General features: G+C 52.9%; 1 protein-coding gene across 2 annotated transcripts; it reads right to left on the bottom strand.

The window, feature by feature from the left end:
- Window positions 1–7,510: 7,510 nt before the first annotated feature.
- LOC122369283 lies at window positions 7,511–15,377 on the bottom strand. Of its 2 annotated transcripts, XM_043343906.1 has the most exons (3): window positions 15,359–15,377; window positions 14,295–14,594; window positions 7,511–9,646 (listed from the first exon to the last, which is right to left on the bottom strand). In XM_043343906.1, exon 3 carries the CDS (start codon window positions 9,644–9,646, stop codon window positions 8,159–8,161), a length of 1,488 nt encoding a protein of 495 aa, XP_043199841.1. In that variant the 5' UTR covers window positions 14,295–14,594; window positions 15,359–15,377; the 3' UTR covers window positions 7,511–8,158. The 2 variants fall into 2 exon arrangements, with proteins under 2 accessions (XP_043199841.1, XP_043199842.1); XM_043343907.1 differs by lacking the exon at window positions 15,359–15,377 and having other exon boundaries at window positions 14,295–14,648.
- Between the last annotated feature and the right edge of the window lie 4,171 nt (window positions 15,378–19,548).

Genomic DNA, 19,548 nt, shown 5'->3' with positions numbered 1-19,548 from the left:
CATAAATCATGCAGTGCCGTATGGATGGCTCGAATGACCTTGTCTCTCTGGGATAGCCAGTGTCTCACATTAGATTAATCGCGAACCGCGTCTTTCTTCCGCCTGCCCCGCAACGCTCGCCAGAGAGGCATGAAAAGAAATAACTAAACCTTTAGCATGTGCGTGAAGTTGGCGTCGGATTCGGATTCGTATTCAGCGTCGAGTACCGAATCACTTGAAAACGTCATATCTGGTCAATTCGGGGACGGGGAGCACGAATATGACATTAATTTTGCCCTAGCAGGTATCCCTTATCCCTTAATCGTCCCTTAAACGACGGGGCGCGCCAAAAGTGCCTCAGGGGTTCTTCTGATCGCGAAAATAATGGTCCCAGGCGATTCCCCGGGTCGATATCTAGCCGCACCACCACTAACTTCACACGTGCCTCATATCCCTCATCCCTTAATCGTCCCTTAAACGACGGGGCGCGCCAAAAGTGCCTCAGGGGTTCTTCCGATCGCGAAAAGAATGGTCCCAGGCGATTCCCCGGGTCGATATCTAGCCGCACCACCACTAACTTCACACGTGCCTCATATCCCTTATCCCTTAATCGTCCCTTAAATGACGGGGCGCGCCAAAAGTGCCTCAGGGGTTCTTCTGATCGCGAAAATAATGGTCCCAGGCGATTCCCCGGGTCGATATCTAGCCGCACCACCACTAACTTCACACGTGCCTCATATCCCTTATCCCTTAATCGTCCCTTAAATGACGGGGCGCGCCAAAAGTAAATGACGGGGCGCGCCAAAAGTGCCTCAGGGGTTCTTCCGATCGCGAAAAGAATGGTCCCAGGCGATTCCCCGGGTCGATATCTAGCCGCACCACCACTAACTTCACACGTGCCTCACATCCCTCATCCCTTAATCGTCCCTTAAACGACGGGGCGCGCCAAAAGTGCCTCAGGGGTTCTTCTGATCGCGAAAATAATGGTCCCAGGCGATTCCCCGGGTCGATATCTAGCCGCACCACCACTAACTTCACACGTGCCTCATATCCCTCATCCCTTAATCGTCCCTTAAACGACGGGGCGCGCCAAAAGTGCCTCAGGGGTTCTTCCGATCGCGAAAATAATGGTCCCAGGCGATTCCCCGGGTCGATATCTAGCCGCACCACCACTAACTTCACACGTGCCTCATATCCCTTATCCCTTAATCGTCCCTTAAATGACGGGGCGCGCCAAAAGTGCCTCAGAGGTTCTTCTGATCGCGAAAATAATGGTCCCAGGCGATTCCCCGGGTCGATATCTAGCCGCACCACCACTAACTTCACACGTGCCTCATATCCCTTATCCCTTAATCGTCCCTTAAATGACGGGGCGCGCCAAAAGTGCCTCAGGGGTTCTTCCGATCGCGAAAAGAATGGTCCCAGGCGATTCCCCGGGTCGATATCTAGCCGCACCACCACTAACTTCACACGTGCCTCATATCCCTTATCCCTTAATCGTCCCTTAAATGACGGGGCGCGCCAAAAGTGCCTCAGGGGTTCTTCCGATCGCGAAAAGAATGGTCCCAGGCGATTCCCCGGGTCGATATCTAGCCGCACCACCACTAACTTCACACGTGCCTCATATCCCTTATCCCTTAATCGTCCCTTAAATGACGGGGCGCGCCAAAAGTGCCTCAGGGGTTCTTCCGATCGCGAAAAGAATGGTCCCAGGCGATTCCCCGGGTCGATATCTAGCCGCACCACCACTAACTTCACACGTGCCTCATATCCCTTATCCCTTAATCGTCCCTTAAATGACGGGGCGCGCCAAAAGTGCCTCAGGGGTTCTTCCGATCGCGAAAAGAATGGTCCCAGGCGATTCCCCGGGTCGATATCTAGCCGCACCACCACTAACTTCACACGTGCCTCATATCCCTTATCCCTTAATCGTCCCTTAAATGACGGGGCGCGCCAAAAGTGCCTCAAGGGTTCTTCCGATCGCGAAAAGAATGGTCCCAGGCGATTCCCCGGGTCGATATCTAGCCGCACCACCACTAACTTCACACGTGCCTCATATCCCTTATCCCTTAATCGTCCCTTAAATGACGGGGCGCGCCAAAAGTGCCTCAGGGGTTCTTCCGATCGCGAAAAGAATGGTCCCAGGCGATTCCCCGGGTCGATATCTAGCCGCACCACCACTAACTTCACACGTGCCTCATATCCCTTATCCCTTAATCGTCCCTTAAATGACGGGGCGCGCCAAAAGTGCCTCAGGGGTTCTTCTGATCGCGAAAAGAATGGTCCCAGGCGATTCCCCGGGTCGATATCTAGCCGCACCACCACTAACTTCACACGTGCCTCATATCCCTTATCCCTTAATCGTCCCTTAAATGACGGGGCGCGCCAAAAGTGCCTCAGGGGTTCTTCTGATCGCGAAAATAATGGTCCCAGGCGATTCCCCGGGTCGATATCTAGCCGCACCACCACTAACTTCACACGTGCCTCATATCCCTTATCCCTTAATCGTCCTTTAAATGACGGGGCGCGCCAAAAGTGCCTCAGGGGTTCTTCCGATCGCGAAAAGAATGGTCCCAGGCGATTCCCCGGGTCGATATCTAGCCGCACCACCACTAACTTCACACGTGCCTCACATCCCTCATCCCTTAATCGTCCCTTAAACGACGGGGCGCGCCAAAAGTGCCTCAGGGGTTCTTCCGATCGCGAAAAGAATGGTCCCAGGCGATTCCCCGGGTCGATATCTAGCCGCACCACCACTAACTTCACACGTGCCTCATATCCCTTATCCCTTAATCGTCCCTTAAATGACGGGGCGCGCCAAAAGTGCCTCAGGGGCTCTTCCGATCGCGAAAATAATGGTCCCAGGCGATTCCCCGGGTCGATATCTAGCCGCACCACCACTAACTTCACACGTGCCTCATATCCCTTATCCCTTAATCGTCCCTTAAATGACGGGGCGCGCCAAAAGTGCCTCAGGGGCTCTTCCGATCGCGAAAATAATGGTCCCAGGCGATTCCCCGGGTCGATATCTTGCCGCACCACCACTAACTTCACACGTGCCTCATATCCCTTATCCCTTAATCGTCCCTTAAATGACGGGGCGCGCCAAAAGTGCCTCAGGGGTTCTTCCGATCGCGAAAATAATGGTCCCAGGCAATTCCCCGGGTCGATATCTAGCCGCACCACCACTAACTTCACACGTGATTAAGGGATAAGGACGATTAAGGGATAAGGGATATGAGGCACGTGTGAAGTTAGTGGTGGTGCGGCAAGATATCGACCCGGGGAATCGCCTGGGACCATTATTTTCGCGATCGGAAGAGCCCCTGAGGCACTTTTGGCGCGCCCCGTCATTTAAGGGACGATTAAGGGATAAGGGATATGAGGCACGTGTGAAGTTAGTGGTGGTGCGGCTAGATATCGACCCGGGGAATCGCCTGGGACCATTATTTTCGCGATCGGAAGAGCCCCTGAGGCACTTTTGGCGCGCCCCGTCATTTAAGGGACGATTAAGGGATAAGGGATATGAGGCACGTGTGAAGTTAGTGGTGGTGCGGCTAGATATCGACCCGGGGAATCGCCTGGGACCATTCTTTTCGCGATCGGAAGAACCCCTGAGGCACTTTTGGCGCGCCCCGTCATTTAAGGGACGATTAAGGGATAAGGGATATGAGGCACGTGTGAAGTTAGTGGTGGTGCGGCTAGATATCGACCCGGGGAATCGCCTGGGACCATTCTTTTCGCGATCGGAAGAACCCCTGAGGCACTTTTGGCGCGCCCCGTCATTTAAGGGACGATTAAGGGATAAGGGATATGAGGCACGTGTGAAGTTAGTGGTGGTGCGGCTAGATATCGACCCGGGGAATCGCCTGGGACCATTCTTTTCGCGATCGGAAGAACCCTTGAGGCACTTTTGGCGCGCCCCGTCATTTAAGGGACGATTAAGGGATAAGGGATATGAGGCACGTGTGAAGTTAGTGGTGGTGCGGCTAGATATCGACCCGGGGAATCGCCTGGGACCATTCTTTTCGCGATCGGAAGAACCCCTGAGGCACTTTTGGCGCGCCCCGTCATTTAAGGGACGATTAAGGGATAAGGGATATGAGGCACGTGTGAAGTTAGTGGTGGTGCGGCTAGATATCGACCCGGGGAATCGCCTGGGACCATTATTTTCGCGATCAGAAGAACCCCTGAGGCACTTTTGGCGCGCCCCGTCATTTAAGGGACGATTAAGGGATAAGGGATATGAGGCACGTGTGAAGTTAGTGGTGGTGCGGCTAGATATCGACCCGGGGAATCGCCTGGGACCATTCTTTTCGCGATCGGAAGAACCCCTGAGGCACTTTTGGCGCGCCCCGTCGTTTAAGGGACGATTAAGGGATGAGGGATATGAGGCACGTGTGAAGTTAGTGGTGGTGCGGCTAGATATCGACCCGGGGAATCGCCTGGGACCATTATTTTCGCGATCGGAAGAACCCTTGAGGCACTTTTGGCGCGCCCCGTCATTTAAGGGACGATTAAGGGATGAGGGATGTGAGGCACGTGTGAAGTTAGTGGTGGTGCGGCTAGATATCGACCCGGGGAATCGCCTGGGACCATTATTTTCGCGATCGGAAGAACCCCTGAGGCACTTTTGGCGCGCCCCGTCGTTTAAGGGACGATTAAGGGATGAGGGATATGAGGCACGTGTGAAGTTAGTGGTGGTGCGGCTAGATATCGACCCGGGGAATCGCCTGGGACCATTATTTTCGCGATCAGAAGAACCCCTGAGGCACTTTTGGCGCGCCCCGTCGTTTAAGGGACGATTAAGGGATGAGGGATGTGAGGCACGTGTGAAGTTAGTGGTGGTGCGGCTAGATATCGACCCGGGGAATCGCCTGGGACCATTATTTTCGCGATCGGAAGAACCCCTGAGGCACTTTTGGCGCGCCCCGTCATTTACTTTTGGCGCGCCCCGTCATTTAAGGGACGATTAAGGGATAAGGGATATGAGGCACGTGTGAAGTTAGTGGTGGTGCGGCTAGATATCGACCCGGGGAATCGCCTGGGACCATTATTTTCGCGATCAGAAGAACCCCTGAGGCACTTTTGGCGCGCCCCGTCATTTAAGGGACGATTAAGGGATAAGGGATATGAGGCACGTGTGAAGTTAGTGGTGGTGCGGCTAGATATCGACCCGGGGAATCGCCTGGGACCATTATTTTCGCGATCAGAAGAACCCCTGAGGCACTTTTTGCGCGCCCCGTCATTTAAGGGACGATTAAGGGATAAGGGATATGAGGCACGTGTGAAGTTAGTGGTGGTGCGGCTAGATATCGACCCGGGGAATCGCCTGGGACCATTATTTTCGCGATCAGAAGAACCCCTGAGGCACTTTTGGCGCGCCCCGTCATTTAAGGGACGATTAAGGGATAAGGGATATGAGGCACGTGTGAAGTTAGTGGTGGTGCGGCTAGATATCGACCCGGGGAATCGCCTGGGACCATTATTTTCGCGATCGGAAGAACCCCTGAGGCACTTTTGGCGCGCCCCGTCGTTTAAGGGACGATTAAGGGATGAGGGATGTGAGGCACGTGTGAAGTTAGTGGTGGTGCGGCTAGATATCGACCCGGGGAATTGCCTGGGACCATTCTTTTCGCGATCGGAAGAACCCCTGAGGCACTTTTGGCGCGCCCCGTCATTTAAGGGACGATTAAGGGATAAGGGATATGAGGCACGTGTGAAGTTAGTGGTGGTGCGGCTAGATATCGACCCGGGGAATCGCCTGGGACCATTATTTTCGTGATCGGAAGAGCCCCTGAGGCACTTTTGGCGCGCCCCGTCGTTTAAGGGACGATTAAGGGATGAGGGATGTGAGGCACGTGTGAAGTTAGTGGTGGTGCGGCTAGATATCGACCCGGGGAATTGCCTGGGACCATTCTTTTCGCGATCGGAAGAACCCCTGAGGCACTTTTGGCGCGCCCCGTCATTTAAGGGACGATTAAGGGATAAGGGATATGAGGCACGTGTGAAGTTAGTGGTGGTGCGGCTAGATATCGACCCGGGGAATCGCCTGGGACCATTATTTTCGTGATCGGAAGAGCCCCTGAGGCACTTTTGGCGCGCCCCGTCGTTTAAGGGACGATTAAGGGATAAGGGATACCTGCTAGGGCAAAATTAATGTCATATTCGTGCTCCCCGTCCCCGAATTGACCAGATATGACGTTTTCAAGTGATTCGGTACTCGACGCTGAATACGAATCCGAATCCGACGCCAACTTCACGCACATACCTTTAGCATAGTTGATCTCTACACAAATGCATGGGTTTACATATGCTGAGAAAGCGGCTTTTCCTGGTCCGTCTAAACCCTAAACACGGAATCCGCCGACACTGTCAGCTGTAAGATGTCCAGTTGCCCTTGTGACCGAAACGTGCCATTACGGAGACCTTGTCCTACTAAAAACAGACCCAGACCAAGCTGAGAAGATAAGAATGTCATGTTTATGGATATTCCAAATTCCTGACGGGTGGTTTAGCAGCGGCTCAACTCTGGTCTCTGGAGCGGGATCTTATTCCACTAATTAGGTACAGGCAGGTTTGTCTGTGGTTATCTGACAACAGTTACAAACGAGGAAGGTCAAGACCGACCTGTGGTTCGCTTTGGCTATTATCCATAAATGCATACTGCCTATGATGGAATATGAATTTGGTTATGGTAGCCTGTCATTAGAGTCTCGGCCTAGCTTTGATAACAAATACTAGAACGGCGCGGAAAGTACGGGATTATCCCTTCTCGAGCGATTCCTGCGGCGTCTCTGCACCCACACTGGGACCATCTCAATAAGGTACTACCCGAGTGTCACTCTTTGTCCTTGCCAGCGAGCACCAGTCGGTATCCCTGTTTGGTAAAGGATAGGTATGTCGTAAGTAACTCGTAGAAACAAAGCGTCGCGAACAATTTCACCCAGCTTAGTCATTCCGTTTGAATTTCTAGCTAGACCCTTTTTTTAGATACATCCGATATTATTCGGAATGTCCCTAGTGGGTTGTTTTGCTTCGCTGTTTTTACTAATTAGATTCTGTTCTTTCCTTGCATGGACGCATGGAATAAGCTTGCGTGACATTGTAAATGGTAGCGACTTGTTGGTATCAGCCGCAACCAACATAGATGGCGAAGCTCTTCGGGAAAAGGGGGACCCTTTGGCATGCATGGCGCCACCTCGTCCTTCCCTTTTCCCCATGTAAATATCTATGGCATCTAATTAGTAAATCACATAAGGTCAGTGTCGAGCTAATATCACCGCTCTGTCGTACCAGGTACAGTCATAGAATGCCTCCTCATTATAAGCGAGGCAACAAAACAGTTGCTTTCCGATCGTAGCATTCGTGATTAGAGTGCAAAAGTCCGCGTTCTGTGTGCATCATTGTGTGCATCATTGTAGTTACTTCAGTCGTCAACTGATTTGCTTAAAACGTGTTGCTAAAAATGAAGCGTCTTCTTGATAGTTCTATACTACCTTTTCGAAGCAGCTGCTTTGACAAACATGTCATAAACACGATTATTTATTCGATACAAGACACAACTTTATGCACGATGAGTAACAAGTGCCTATTTACAGTGCCACATTGTACAAACATACAAACATACATACAACAACAATATTGTGACAGCAGCAATGCCTTGTATAGCGGCCGAACGAGCGCGCAGTCGGGGCATTCAGAGGTCGCTGGGACCGCCCGCAGACCCTGTAGCAGTGGCCGGACGGCGCGGCGACTGTGCCCGCCCTCACGAGCTCACGGGGTGCTGGTCACTGACTCACTACCCGGCTGGCTGAGATCACCGGTCCGATGGCGCGGGTGAGCCGAACGCACCGCTCAGGACGGGGCTGGACGGCAAACTTGAGCAGGGTCAGGTCACCACGGGACGGCACTGACAGGTCGACAGCGCCAGAGTGGACGGCTTGTAACTGGACTGTGCCGAGTGGGTTAGTGCTCCCGTGCGATGCGGGCAATAACAGGTGAACAGACTCCTTTTCGCCAGAGTTGGTGAGAACGGCGCACACCGATCCATACTACTTCCAGGCTCCAGCCGAGCGTGGCAAATGACTGAGTCTGTCGAACGCTCTTGACAAGCTGCCCGACTCGTTTGGTCCTGCCCGTGCTAATTCACGAGGTTCTCTCAGGTCCCGTGCCGGTCTCAGCGGGGACTGGGGCCGCGCTGACTGCCCGGCGGGGGTAGGTATCGCGCGTTATGCCCCCGCACAGAGGTAGATGACTGCGATGACGTACTCGAGTAGCTCGTGCGTACCGAGTACGTCCGTGTGCGCGTGGCACCGATCCGGGCTGCCTCGGAGGACGGCGGCTGGGCGGCCTCTAAGGGCTCGTCTGGGAACCGCACCCTCCCGCCGCCCCCGACAGCCGTGTGCCGTCGCACGCCGTAGCTCTGCCCGTTCTGTGGCTGGATGGGCTGTGGTGTGGACTCCGGACCGAACCCGGGCCGACCCTCCGGCGATATCCGGATCTGGGACTCCGGGAGCGATTCGATCCTGGGCGTCTCGTAGAGACTGTCTGGCCGCGGCTCGGGTCGGCCCAGAGGGCTGTAGCCCTTCATCAACTCCGGGTTTACAGGTTCACTTGGCTCTTCGTAGGGTTTTTCGCCCTCGTGAAGCCCACTGTCTGTGTAGGGGACCTCGGCGTATGATTGACCGTCCTTGTATTTCTGGATGTCGACATACGGCTCGTCACTGGTGTAGGGTTTTCCGTCGGAGTATGGCTCCGCGCTGGTGTAGGGGGTTTCCTCCGGGTATGGCTCCGCGCTGGTGTAAGGGTTTTCATCCGTGTACGGCTCCGCGCTGGTGTACGGTGTTCCATCAACATACGGCTGTTCGTAGGTGTAGGGTTTTTCGTCTACATACGGCTGTGAGTCGGTATGCGGCTGACCCGGCGGGTACGGCTCCCCTCCGTCGTACGGCTGCGCTCCGACGTTGGAGTGCGGCCCGGCCACCGACTCCGGCTCCTCCAGCCGCGACTCGGGCCGGCCGTACGGGGAGTACCCCCGAGTGCCCTCCGGACCCAGCGCCGGCGGCCGGGCCTCGAACAGGCCGTCCAGGCCGGGGAACCCAAACTGCCAGGCGGCCAGCAGGTCCGGCGGCAGCTCGTCAACACCCAGGAACTCGAGCGGCGGGAACTTGGGCTGTCGGTACGGCGCCTGGTAGTCGTCCAGCGGCTCCGTGTCTGTGAACCCGCCGGAGAAGGCGCCGCCCTTCAGCACGAGCAGGTTTCCGTCCAGCAGCCACACGTCCTTCCGCGCCAGGCCGTCCAAGTTCCTCTCGTCGTCGATGTTGTTGACGGCCGGCTCGGCGTCTGCCGGACTGTCGCGGTAGCCGTTGTTGAAGAGGATGTCCTGGATGCTATTTCCTCCCGGCGCGAGCGTCACCAGTTTCTTGGTGACGCGCGGCGCCGGTGTGGTGGTCGTCTCAGGCGCCGGCCGGAGGATGTTTACGGAATCGGACGACGGAGGGGCGATCCGCCGCGCCTGCCGCGTGCCGCCGCCGGCTACCGCCTCATCGAACCGCCACCGGCCCGGGGCGGGGGCGGGGGCGGGGGCGGGGGCGGCGGACGGCGCGGGCGAGCCGCCCACCGCCGCCGACAGCGCCAGCAGACACGCCAGCTGCCGTAATCGCATCTGAAACACCAAAGAACAGCGCCCGTTAGTGATTGTCAACGGCATTGAGCGAGGCAACGTGCTGCAAAGCATATGTGGTTTTATGTGCGATTTTATTAGTACGGCAAATACTTGCTCGTATAGATCGTGGGTGTCTTGATTCCTACACCAGGTTGTTAGCTCTCTTGTAGCGATCACAGTTCGGTTAATATTGAATCAGCAGCTCCGGGATGTTTGATCAGGCAGTCAGCTGATCGGGCGGTCAGCTGATGCCGATCAGCTGATCTCCAGTGGTCAGCCGCGGTCTCACCGTCCGGCATTCACACCCACATGGCGTGACCTGACCGAGCGCGGCGCGTGACCTCGCTCTGAATCGTGTCAGCAGAACCAGAGGCCGCGCGGCGGCGGTCGGGTACCGTGGCCCCGTCGTCCAGTGGCCAGCGCTGGGTGGCCACTGCACCGCTGACCAACACGGCACCATGTATGGCAGGGTGCCAGCTCAGTCAGAGAAAGGACCCGGCGGCTGCACCCACGCCGCACCAGCACCTTGACCGTGAACTGGACTCGGGGGTGGGGTGTGACCGTGCGACCCCTCCCCACCTGCCCTGTCCAGTGTCTACTGTCCAGCTGAGCAAAGTGTGAACGACTCGTTTGGCAGAGCGCGGAGGCCTCGTTTCCCTCCCTGCCTCCCCTCCCTCGTCATTGTCCTAGCCACACCTGTTGACCGTGGCGGTACGCACAGCTCGGTCGGACGCCCGTCAGCGGCCCGCCCCCGCCCGTCAGTGGACAATGCCGCCGAGGGCGTGACCTGACACAGTGGGAGGGCGCGGTGTGGAGGGCGGCATGCATGCCAAGTGGTGCAGACCTCCAAACCAGCTTAGTCCATTATAAGACATCGGCAACGCCAAGCAAGGCCAGCACAGTGTGATATTACTCTTTGTCACGAACAGAGAGCGAGGAAGATTTCATACTGCTCGCCGAAGATTACGACGAAAGAAATCACTAAAGTTCACAGATACCCAAAGCTCAAAGCTAACTCAGAGGACCTCCGATCATTTCAGACAAACAAAGATCAGCAAAAACATAAAGGCCTGGCTACACTATGCGTTTTCTGCGTGCGTTTTTTGCGGGTTTGCGGGTTTTGCGTAATATCGTTCTAGAATAAAAAACGTTATTACGTTTTTGTGATGTTTTTATTGTAAATTTTAGTTAATATAAGAGTTATATTAACTTTAGTACATAACTAATGCACAACTAATGTAAAAGTTGTATTATTTTTAACTTTTTTCTAGAACGATATCACGCAAAAAACGCAAACCCGCAAAAAACGCACGCAGAAAACGCATAGTGTAGCCAGGCCTTAAGATGTAAATACACCGCTTCGCCCCATAAAGAGATTTCAATTCCTTGAAGGTGGAGTGCATCCCTTTGTAGGTAGGAGATACAACAGGACAGCACTCCGGAGAACTGGTCGGCACGCCGCTGCCGACACAAGCTCCATCCTCGGCAGTGTATGTGCTGTCAGGTGGAAGCCGCACAGTGGGTTTAAGCCGCGTGTTTGAAAGGATAACATTCTAGAAGCCGGTAACAAACATGTGTAACTGTTGAAACAGCAAGTTCGGCCTGTACGGGATAACAGGCTGACACCGCGTGATAAAATGCCACCGGTCTCGTCCCGAGAATCACGCACACACATCCCAAGTTAGAATAGATTGATCTTGAGGAAGGTAGTGCAGCTCTGAGAACAGTGCTACTGGTTTTAAAAATAACCTGACCGTTCCGAGGCCGCAGACCTGTCCACTAACCGCCGCTGTGAGAACTTGTCTCGCTGCAGCGCCACCGTTTCGATTCGTTTTTCCTTGCTCTCCCGGTGGCAGCTCGGGATTAGCAGCGACTCAGCACGGCTCAGACGGTGTGCAGCGAGCACCTCTGACTGTGACCGCTCGGCCGGCCATGGCTAGCCGAGGGGCACCTCTCGCAGCTGCCGGCGTCCTAATCCGTGGGCCTTGAGCCGTCTCTGGTCGGATTGTCGCCGGCCCAGCGACGGCCTCTGACTGCGTGGTCACGGGCCGGCGGCGTGGCGCCGGAGCTCGACCGCTCAGATATGGCGGCCGCCGCAGCCGCAAACCACCGGGCGCTTCCCTCGTCAGTACAGGGAGATTCATCCAACGGACGATGAACACACGCCAGATGCAGCACGCTGGCGCCATCAATAACTCCGAATGATGAAATCTCATAGCAACATCGGAGCACCGATGACTTTGTCATAATCAGGCCGGGCTTCGTGAGGTCCGAGCGGGGCCGGCCGGCCGGGGCCGCGAGTCACGCTGCTCTCAAAGCGGGTCCAGCGGCCGGCCCGGGTCCGCTGGCCGGCCCGACTGCCGATGATGACGTGTGTGCCCTCCGAGGTCATCTCTCGGGGCCAGCGCACCGCACCGGTCCGGCCGCCGCCGTGGAGGGGCGAGCTCGACGTCACTGGCCAGTGCGGCGCAGAGATTACACCGCCGCACACTCGAACGGGTAATTGAGCTCAGTAGAGTTGAGATGACGCGAGGGGAGCTTTGTACGAACAATAAAACGCAAAAAAAAAATGTTTCTAACCCTTCGCTTTGGACAGGGAGGCCGCACCCATGCACCGGCTCTTTGCTGGCTTTATATCACTGTTATCGCTGGTGACGACAGTGTTCACAATGGGTGTGGTGACTTTTACGGGGACAGGTTCCTAAAGAAAAAATAATCAAATTTCGTGACTGAAAGCAGTGCTTCATCCAGCTCTAGAAAAGTGTGCAAGTGGGTGCGTCGATCCTTCTTAAACCCACTCAGTCCCGACAAGGCCAAGTACACCATACATGATTCATGGCTTCGTAAGCTCGGGCTGACACTGTCGCCCGTGTTGGATCAGTGGCTCCGTTCCAAGCGCGAAGCGGGAGCCGGGTCGGAGCGACTGGGGCGCTCGACACCCGTATAGATCACACCTCTCTCTCGAGCAATGAGCGCCGTTACGTCAGTACGTTATTATCATTACGTCAGTCGGATGTGTTTTGTGGACAGTGACTGGGCGCCGGGCGTCACGGGATGCGCGCACGGCCGTGAGCCGTGACTGTCGTCTGTGACTCGTGACGGCGCACCCTCGGCCGTGACGCGGTCCGTGAAAGTGTCACCTACAGCCATGAACTGTATTGGACGGCCGTGCTGGTTGCATGACCACGGTACGGCGTGTGGAACGTAACGGGGAACGTGGCGTAGAAGACCTAGAGAGACATGAGCATGATGCGATGCGGGGATCGCTGCTCAAGGGTGTTAGGAACGGCCATGGGCCCGAGATCTAGCCAAGTCTTGTAGCAAGGTCTCGTCACACATGATAACGCATCATTAAAAAACACACACACAAAGAGACCACTTTCATAGAGGACACGGAATAATGAAGGATATCACTGAGAACGTCTCACCATCACAAGGTGATGTTAGGAAAAACCCACGGCTTTTTCTGACAACTGTCGTTTATCGACTCATCAGCTAGGTGCGTACACACGGAGCGGAATCCTGTTCAGCCCGGAGCGGAAGCCGTGGGGATCGATGGCCCTGTCCGATTATGGTGTACCGGCGGCGAATCCTTGACGGTCTCTGCGGCGGACATGGCCGCTACAGCGAGACAAGGTCGGAGCCGTCGGCTAATGACCGGTGGCGAGCCAGACTCCGACCCGATCCGACCGATCCGCCTGTATGTATGGTACCATATATGTATGGTGCAGCGTCTCACGCACAAATCAAAATGCGTGTCATGTAATAGCCAATAAGGCCGCGCCCGGGAAAAGAACAGGTGGGTAATGATCACCCGTGGAGCACTATACTGATGAAATGACACAACAGCGTCGGTTTTCGTTTCAAATAGTTCAAGGTTTGGGTGCCGCGTCCACTTCCTGGAAGGGCGGATTTACAATCAAGGAATCCAGTTCCATTATACGGATCGGGTGGAAACGTCCATCAGATGCCGATCAAGGACACCCACCCACAGTTGTATTTAGAGCATCCGGGTTCTCCGAATAGTTAAAGCTTGATCGTTAGAGCCCACAGACCCCTTGGCTTGGTGTAGGTAAGGTCAAGGCATCCCAGATGACACGAAGGCCTCAGATGAGCGCCGATTGTCCCGAGTTCTGACCTACTTCATGACATTTTTTCTCGGTCCCGACACAATCGTGGCTCGATTGTGTTCGCAGGTCCCCTCTCGGGAAACCAAGGTCTTACGGGTCATGAGTGTTTTAAGAGGTGTCTATTCAGCCGCCCTCCGGCCTTTGCATGCAGGTTATAAACCTACAGCCGATATCCGATGTTCATGAGCAGCATGGATTCACATGCGTTATGTATTAGTTCCACCAATACTCTAGCAAGATTCGCTATTCAAATGGGATGATAAAAATGCGCTCAAATAAAGCGGGGTGTTTCCAAAATTGAAACGATTTTTCATGACTCATTTCAATATAAGTAGAAGCATGTGATGAAAACAAGTGCCGCTCATGGATGATCTCAACACTCACAGACTCATATTAACGCACAGTCACAGAGCACAGTCAACACTCATATCAATCTGCTAACACTGCCCATGCAATAGTTTCGTCTATAGAAAAATAGCACACTCATAGATCGACGAATACCAAACGTATTGCCTTACCTTTGGTTTAGATGATTGGTGACGACTTGTTCAGTCACAACAAAATCTCCACGAAAACGGTCCTTTGGAGTCCAGCTCAATCACTGAGAACCGCAATTTTCAGCAAATCCGCACTGACGCACTTTTAACAATCTTCACCGAATCACACAGAGTCCCACAGCACGCTCAGTCGCCCGGCTGAGTCCGCGGACTCCGATGGACTCTCAGAGCGGAGGAGCGCACGTTGCGCCGTCGGAGTGACCGGGTGGACAGAGGGCGGAGCGGCCCTCGGTGCGCGCCGCCCGCCGGTCACTACCGGCCCTGCCGGCCGCAGCGCTGATATAACCTGCCGCCTACACGGCCGGGCCCGGCTCCGGGCAGCCGCCGCCGCCAGCCGCCGACGTCAAGGTCGGGCCCGGCGTATACGGACAGACGGACGGACCAATGGACGACCAATGCTGGAGGAATGGTCCACGAACGGACAGACGGTCAGACGGAAGGATCATGGACCAGCGGACAGACGACTAACGGATGGACAGACGGACGGACCAATGGACGAACAATGCTGGAGGGACGGACGAACGGATAGACTGTCAGACGGCAGGATCATGGACGTAACGGACAGACGACTAACGGACAGACGACTAACGGATGGACAGATGGACGGGCGGACGGACGGACGGACGGATGGACAGACGGATGGACAGACGGAGGATGGATGAACTGACGGACTAAGTTTCAGACGACCAGAAGGATGAACGGTTCGGCGTACGGACGGACGAGCGGACAGACGGACTAACACTAACGAACCGAAAAGGACGGACGGGCGGCGCATCAACTGATGTATGAACTGGCAGACGAATCAACGAACAGAAAGACAGTTTGAGTTATCGAAAACTTTTTTAATATGTTCAGACGGACAGATTTGACAGAAAACTGCGCTGTGACGGGGCCGAAGAATTACGCTAAAAATGGGACGGAAATGCGCCAGGAACCGTGAGCGTTGGTCGATAAATAAGGACCTACTGGGCTTACTGACATGGACCTAGTGACAGACGGGGAGCAGCCGACACTGGAAAACAGACAAAGCCTGGCAGCACAGCCTTACTGGTGGACAAAGCCATGGATTATCTGGCGGGCTCCATATCAAAGCATACAAAATCTTATCATACAATCATCAAAACATACAAAATCGTAACATACAACGCGCAAAACCTACAAAACAGGCCGGGTAGGGGACAGTCAAAACATACAAAAGCGCAGCATACAAAATCGTGTCATACAAAATCGCAAGGTACAAAATCGTTTCACACAAAAAGGCAGTGGAAAATTAATGGCATTAATCAAAGTACGCATCATACAAAACCATTTCATATAAATTTACATCATTTCGTCGCCCTTGAGATGTCAATTTTCAGTTGGATCAAAACCTACAATCTCAACTGCGCTTCAAGCGACATCTTTGTTAGAAGTTTGTGTAGTTACGAAATATTCCACTAGATGCCTCCTCTGTCAAAGCACAGCCAAGCTTTGCACGGCCAGCGTTTTTTGCTTGTTTATACAGTGAGCGCCGGTCTCGGAGCGACGGGGCGTCCCGGTGGCGCCGTCGTCCCCCTCCCTCAGACTGGGCAAGGTCTCCCCTCCCTCGGCAGACGGCGCGGCCCCAGAGGAAACGGCCAAGGCCGTGCCTGACTTACATCCCCGCTCTCTGCGGGCCGGAGAACGAAGTTGCGCTTGGTACATTGAGCAGCATTCTGCTCATTTTGACCATAGCTGCCGGAACATAATTCGTAAATTAAATTGAAAACTGCAAAAGAAATTTAAAGGGACCCTCCCACCTTCAAAAAAGTTAATGAATTGGCATGAAAGTGATGTCGCTCGGTTCAGAAAGAGCAAAAACGAATATCTACCAAATTTCATCGAAAAATATTCACCGGTTTTCAAGATATTAGACTTTTACTTTTGTTTACTTTTTGGGATCTCCGCTGTTCCTAGCGACTTTATTTGAAAGTGCGGCATTTGTTGCGCGCAAAGCAGCATATACCACCGCGTGCTACAAAACGTTTTAGTCAAACATTTAACGGACGTTCGAAAGCCTGGTGACGTCATCAGACTCCCGTAATGGTTAAGAGATAGGGACCACGCTGGTCCCACCCTGCAAGTAAAGGGAAGAAATTTCTTGAACACCATAAAGCTGCGGGGGTTGCGACCAGGATAAATGGTGGTTTCTGAGCCTGGCCGCAAACTTGGCTATCTCAACTCAAAACTAATGTTAAGGTGGGAGGGTCCCTTTAACTGACTTAACCCTCGCCCGTATAGGGGGGGGGGTCGAACGGACCCCCACCCCCATGGTTTTTCGCGAATAACTCGCGTAAAAAGCGGTTGATCGCGATGAAACTTTCAGTACTGTCGAGTCAATCAATTGTACACTTACCCTTAAAAGTTCATGACCCTGTCCCAATTGAACCTTGACCTGTGGCCTATTTTTCGAGACCATGTTTGGCCGGAATCGCGATTCGGCGTATGTCGGCTCGTATTAGCCGCGCGTTTGCAGTATTTTTGCGGTTTCAAGCGTTCAAACATGTGATATGATGTTGGTCCCAGGCATTATGGTGGGTGTCAAGGTCACCTGAAGGTCAGGTCAGATCATTGACCTTTGATGACCTAGGTTCACTTCTTCAAGTTTTACATGTTTCTAGGCTACTTTTTGGAGCTGATTTCGAATTAAGCAACCATTTGACCATTTACGAAGTTGTTTTGGTGTCTTCGTAACATGTTACGAAGCTGTCAGTAACGGCTGACACGTACTATGAATACCTGGCAGGACGTCTACTGATTGGCCTGACCTGACCTGACCTGGCCTAAATGCATTAAGACATCATCTGTGATCAAAACTAACACGATATTCGTGGTCAGCACCCCGAAAAACCTCATCAACCTCACTTTACGATGTTCTAACAGGTCCCGATTTTCCAGACTTGTGGGTCATTGACCTGACCTGGAAAGTCAACCAATGATCTAGGACCTTAAATTTTTCTCGAAGCTCTAGCTCGATAAGGGGCCAAACGGCAAGGGGGCGGTCCAACGGACCCGCCCGCCCCCCATACGTTCGAGGCTGGCAAAACACCAATACGGGCGAGGGTTAACCCGGCAGTTGCTGGAGTATTTCGCCACACACCACTTGCTGGGTGGGGGTGGGAGGGGGGGTAAACTTTCCCAGCCCATAGCTTGAAAACCCATAGCCCATAGCCCATAGCTCGAGGCGCAGCGAAACGGGCGAGGCAGCAAACAAAATAACGCTACGAGAGGCTTCTGATGAGTACCTTCAAGTGGAGTTCCGAGGTCACAGGTCGGTTCAAGATTATTTTAAATACCTGAAATTAGGCTTTTAATAGCATGGACTTTAAACCTCGAACTGGGCGTCTCTCGTAGCAAACTATGTCTCCAACGGACCCCCCCCCCCCCCCATATATGTACAGTCCTCAGCAGACTGCGTGGTAGGTATTCTTTTTACGACAAAACCAGTAATAACTCAAAGACTATGTTGTCAGTCGGTCGGAACTCACTGAAAATAGAGGCGCCATGCTCTACTCCTTCGATTGGGTATACCACTAAACAAAGTATATGCCTTGTGTGGCAACAAAATGCAAAAGTTTGTTTTGGGGGCAAATGTAAACTTTTGGGTTTTGTTGCCAAACTGGGTGGAAAATGAATGCGATGGTAATGCCAATCTAAGGTGCGGAGTCTCGCGCATCTTGCTGTTATGATTTCCGAGCGACCGATAGCATAGTATCCGCGTTATTCTCGGTTTTGTCGAAGAAAGAATACCTACCACGCAGTTTGCAGAGGGCTGTACGTTCGCGGCTGGCAAAACACCAGTACGGGCGAGGATTAAGGACTTATGTGTTTGTATGCTCTTTGAAACCCCTTCCGTGACCACGTTTTCAGCTGCTAGCATATAATTGGGGGGGGGGGGAATTCTGTTGGATCCCCAATCGTTCAGTCCCTAACCGAACTATAGCTTCGCGAAAATATGAACGTCTTACCGTAACTAAAGGAAGCCGATGATACCCGATTTTAAGATCGCCGGTCATTGGTTGGCATTTCTATTCGGGTAAATGACTTAAAAGTCAGGGAAATCGTGGCCTATTTTAACTTTTTAAAATGAGGTTGTTAGTGAGTTTTTTTTCGGGGTTCTGATTTCGAATTTCGTGCTAGTTTTGATCAAAGACCATGCATCCGTGCATTTTGGGTAGGTGGGGTCAGGTCAGCTCAACCATTAGGCGTCACCGCCGACATCCAAATGGGTGTTTACCGCCACCAACAGCTTAGTTACACATAAAGATATGATGTGGACTGTGGAGTTTGTTAATGCAATAAGTGAATGAGAGCTTGACTCCACAAGAAATCGTTTGTGTCGGAGCTTTCAAATTGTATTTACAAAACTTCGTCAGCGAGTCGTAATCGGGTTGAGGGGGTATCGGTCGCAAAATATGTAGCATAGACACTAAAACTATTTCTTACAATGCACAATGGGACCGGAGCGAGAATTAGCGCGACATCGGTACTTTTTCGTGTTTCGTGCCCGCTTTTCACATGAAAGGGATGATAGAATCATACAAATGGTAGTCGGTGTACTTTCGAAGCAATTCCTGATAAATTTAATTAAATAATCATTAGTCATTTAATTAATTAATTAATTAATTAATCAGTTGACCTGCGTTGACCTTAACTCGGTTCGGTCATGTGATAAGATGGCATCACCTGCCAGGTCAAGTCATGACGGAACCGGAAATTCCCATAAGCAAATAATGTAGCCACCAAAACCATGATGGGAATCTGATAGCCTGATAGACTATATAACAAATAAAGTGAGGGTCAGAAAAGTGTATCAGACACTCCGATAGCAGGTACGGATATTTCCGGACAAAACTTAAATATAGTTGGCACTTAGTTTAGTTTAGTTTAGTTTATTGAGAGCATCATCAACGGGCATAGGAGGCCCAATTACAGATTAAGTCGAAGGTTAAAAATACACTTACATATGCCGACACACAGATAAATACACTTATAAAAAAAAAATCAAAACATAGCAGTACCTACTTACGAACATGGGCAACTACATGAGACTTGAAAGACGCAGTGCTGCTCGTCCACACGTCTATCTCACGGTTGCAGTCCAAGAAGCCATTGCAGAGCTTTGGCATGCGACAGAAAGGACTGTTCAGCACTGTGTTCACCCGTGCGTACAGTACATGGAAGAGAACCCTTTTTC

This window comes from Amphibalanus amphitrite, unplaced genomic scaffold, assembly GCF_019059575.1.
Source record: "Amphibalanus amphitrite isolate SeventyFive unplaced genomic scaffold, NRLGWU_Aamphi_draft 001023F_arrow, whole genome shotgun sequence".
NCBI classification, from domain to species: domain Eukaryota; kingdom Metazoa; phylum Arthropoda; class Thecostraca; order Balanomorpha; family Balanidae; genus Amphibalanus; species Amphibalanus amphitrite.
The sequence above is the reverse complement of the archived record's forward strand: the minus strand, read 5'-3'. Positions and strand labels throughout refer to the sequence as shown.

Excerpts from the sequence above, each read along its gene's own strand:
- LOC122369283 (XM_043343906.1), bottom strand. The coding sequence starts at position 9,646 with ATGCGATTACGGCAGCTGGCGTGTCTGCTGGCGCTGTCGGCGGCGGTG.